Source organism: Trichechus manatus, unplaced genomic scaffold, assembly GCF_000243295.1.
Source record: "Trichechus manatus latirostris isolate Lorelei unplaced genomic scaffold, TriManLat1.0 scaffold00063, whole genome shotgun sequence".
NCBI classification, from domain to species: domain Eukaryota; kingdom Metazoa; phylum Chordata; class Mammalia; order Sirenia; family Trichechidae; genus Trichechus; species Trichechus manatus.
In genome coordinates this window covers 108,148-110,337 of record NW_004443999.1, presented here as the reverse complement: position 1 = coordinate 110,337, position 2,190 = coordinate 108,148, and the positions used below count along the sequence as shown (strand labels likewise).

The 2,190-nt window shown below is 48.8% G+C and overlaps 1 protein-coding gene across 1 annotated transcript in view; it reads left to right on the top strand.

Annotated features, from left to right (window-relative positions):
* The window catches only part of MYO5B (myosin VB), a gene marked incomplete at its 3' end in the record, with an annotated part of 218,200 nt that overhangs the window by 143,846 nt on the left and 72,164 nt on the right, over nucleotides 1-2,190 (top strand). The window contains exon 17 of the mRNA XM_023733930.1: nucleotides 953-1,109. Within this exon, the coding sequence (XP_023589698.1) occupies nucleotides 953-1,109 (157 nt within the window). The remainder of the gene's footprint in view (nucleotides 1-952; nucleotides 1,110-2,190) is intronic.

The following is a 2,190-nucleotide window of genomic DNA, read 5'->3' as shown; positions in this document are numbered from 1 at the left end:
ATGTGGGACAGGGGCTGGACAGGTCACCTCTTTCTCTGGGGTTGCACTCAAGGATTTCTAGGATCCTTTCTAGCTTTTGAAGTCCCTGGGTAATGCAAACGGTTAATGCACTGCTAACGGAAAGGTTGGAAGTTCAAGTCCACCCAGAGGTGCCTTACAAGAAAGTCCTGGCAATCCATGTGTGAAAAGTCAACCATTGAAAACTGTATGAAACACAATTCTACTCTGACATGCAAGCGGTCGCTATGAGTTGGAGTCAACTTGATGGCAACAAGTTTCTAACTTTTAACATTTTGAGTCTCTACCCAACAAGGCCCTTAAGAAGGGTAGAAAGTGTCAGACTGACTTTTTGTCTTATTTGGGGGTGGGGGAAGGGTGGGAAATGCAGAAATAAAACAGGAAAGTAGATGTCCACATTCAGTGCATCCCAGGCAGAAGGGCAGAGAAACGAGAAAACAGGGAGGGATCATTGCAGGCCTATGAAGATTTTATTCATTCAGCAAATGGTTACTAAGCACCTACTATGCTAGGCCCTGTACTAGATGATTGAGGCATAGCCCCTGATATCCTCAAGCCCAGTGAGGGTCAGAGGGACTGACAGAAATGTAAACACGTGGTGTATAGTGCTAATGATGATGTCATTGAGAACTTCCCAGGTCACTGTGAGGGGCACACAGGTGGGAGTGGTCAGCAAGGATCAGAGTCATACTTACAATGTGTTTTAAGCCTGTGCAAAGACCTTGGACAACTTGGAGGAAGCGGTTTATGCTGTTCCAAGCCTGCACTTCAAGTGCCCCCAGCCATTGCTAGAATCGGTAAGGTGATGAGAGTTGGCTTGGGCCGGGAGTGTCCTGGTAGAGCCATAGAGGGAGGGTCTTACATTCATGAATAGCCCAGACACCCCTGTGGTCAGCAAGGCCGTGGTCTGACACTGCTCGTTCCCACTCCACAGGCTGGCTGAGCATCTGCGGCAGACCAGGGCAGCTTTGGTGTTCCAGAAGCAGTACCGGATGCACAGGGCCCGCCTGGCCTACCAGCGTGTCCACAGGGCTGCTGTGGTCATCCAAGCCTTCACTCGGGGCATGTTTGTGCGGAGAATCTACCACCAGGTAAGTCGTCAGCAGCCACCTGAGGGCCTCATGGGCTGCAACTTCAGAACTAAAGCAGCAGCAGCAAGTGAATCATCTCCAGCAGGAACGTGCGGGAGATATTCCTAACTTGTCCTAAGTACTTTCATGTCTCTGTTCTCACTGAGTGCTCGTCAAAATCCTGTGAGGTAGAAAGGGTGCATATTTGGCAGCTGAGTCACTTCCTGAGGGCTGATAGTCGGCAGAGCCTGGTGACCTGCGTTGGGCTCCTCTAGACTTGAGAGCTGAAGGCGATGTTAGACATCCTGTGCTCTAGCGCCTTTGTTCAATGGATTAGAAGCCTGAAGCCCAGCAAGGGAAAGTCAGGAGAGGGTCCCTGACCTCCCCTCTGCCAGTCCATTGCTTGCCTCATCATTCCAGTGAAGCTGAGGTACTTGGCTGGAGAGTCCTGAGTCAGGACACATCCATTCCACCAAGTCACACCAACACAACTGAAGCTCAGTGCCAAGATGAACAGTAGATTGGAAGGGAATTTCTAAAACAATTCTTTCATTTTTTCATAAAATGAACATCTATCTCTTCTATGACAAGAAAATATGCTATTTTCTAAATAATGAAAGTAAAGCACTAAACTGATAACCAAAAAATGAGATCTGGCATCAGAGTAGAACACACCATAACACAATAGGTGGGAAAACCCAGGCCAGTGGGAGAATCTGTGAATATTCTGGAGAGATTAGTGATATCTGTGTGATGTCACCATGGGAGGGACAGGTGACATCTGAGAGGTAGGTAGCATGGTGCAGCGCGTGCAGAAAGCAAGCGTGAGGCCTGAACCCTAGCTCTGCCTTTCACCGCTGTGATGCTGGGCATGTTAATCTTGCAGCAGGTTTGCTTATTGATTGATTCCACAAACATTTATTTTGAGGAGCCCTGGTGGTGCAGTGGTTAAGAGTCCAGCTGCTAACCAAAAGGTCGGTGGTTTGAATCCCCCAGCCGCTCCTTGGAAACCCTATGAGGCAATTCTACTCTGGACAGAGCAGAACTATAGGGTCGTTATGGGTCGGAATCGACTCGATGGCAGTGGGCTTCGTTTGGTTTT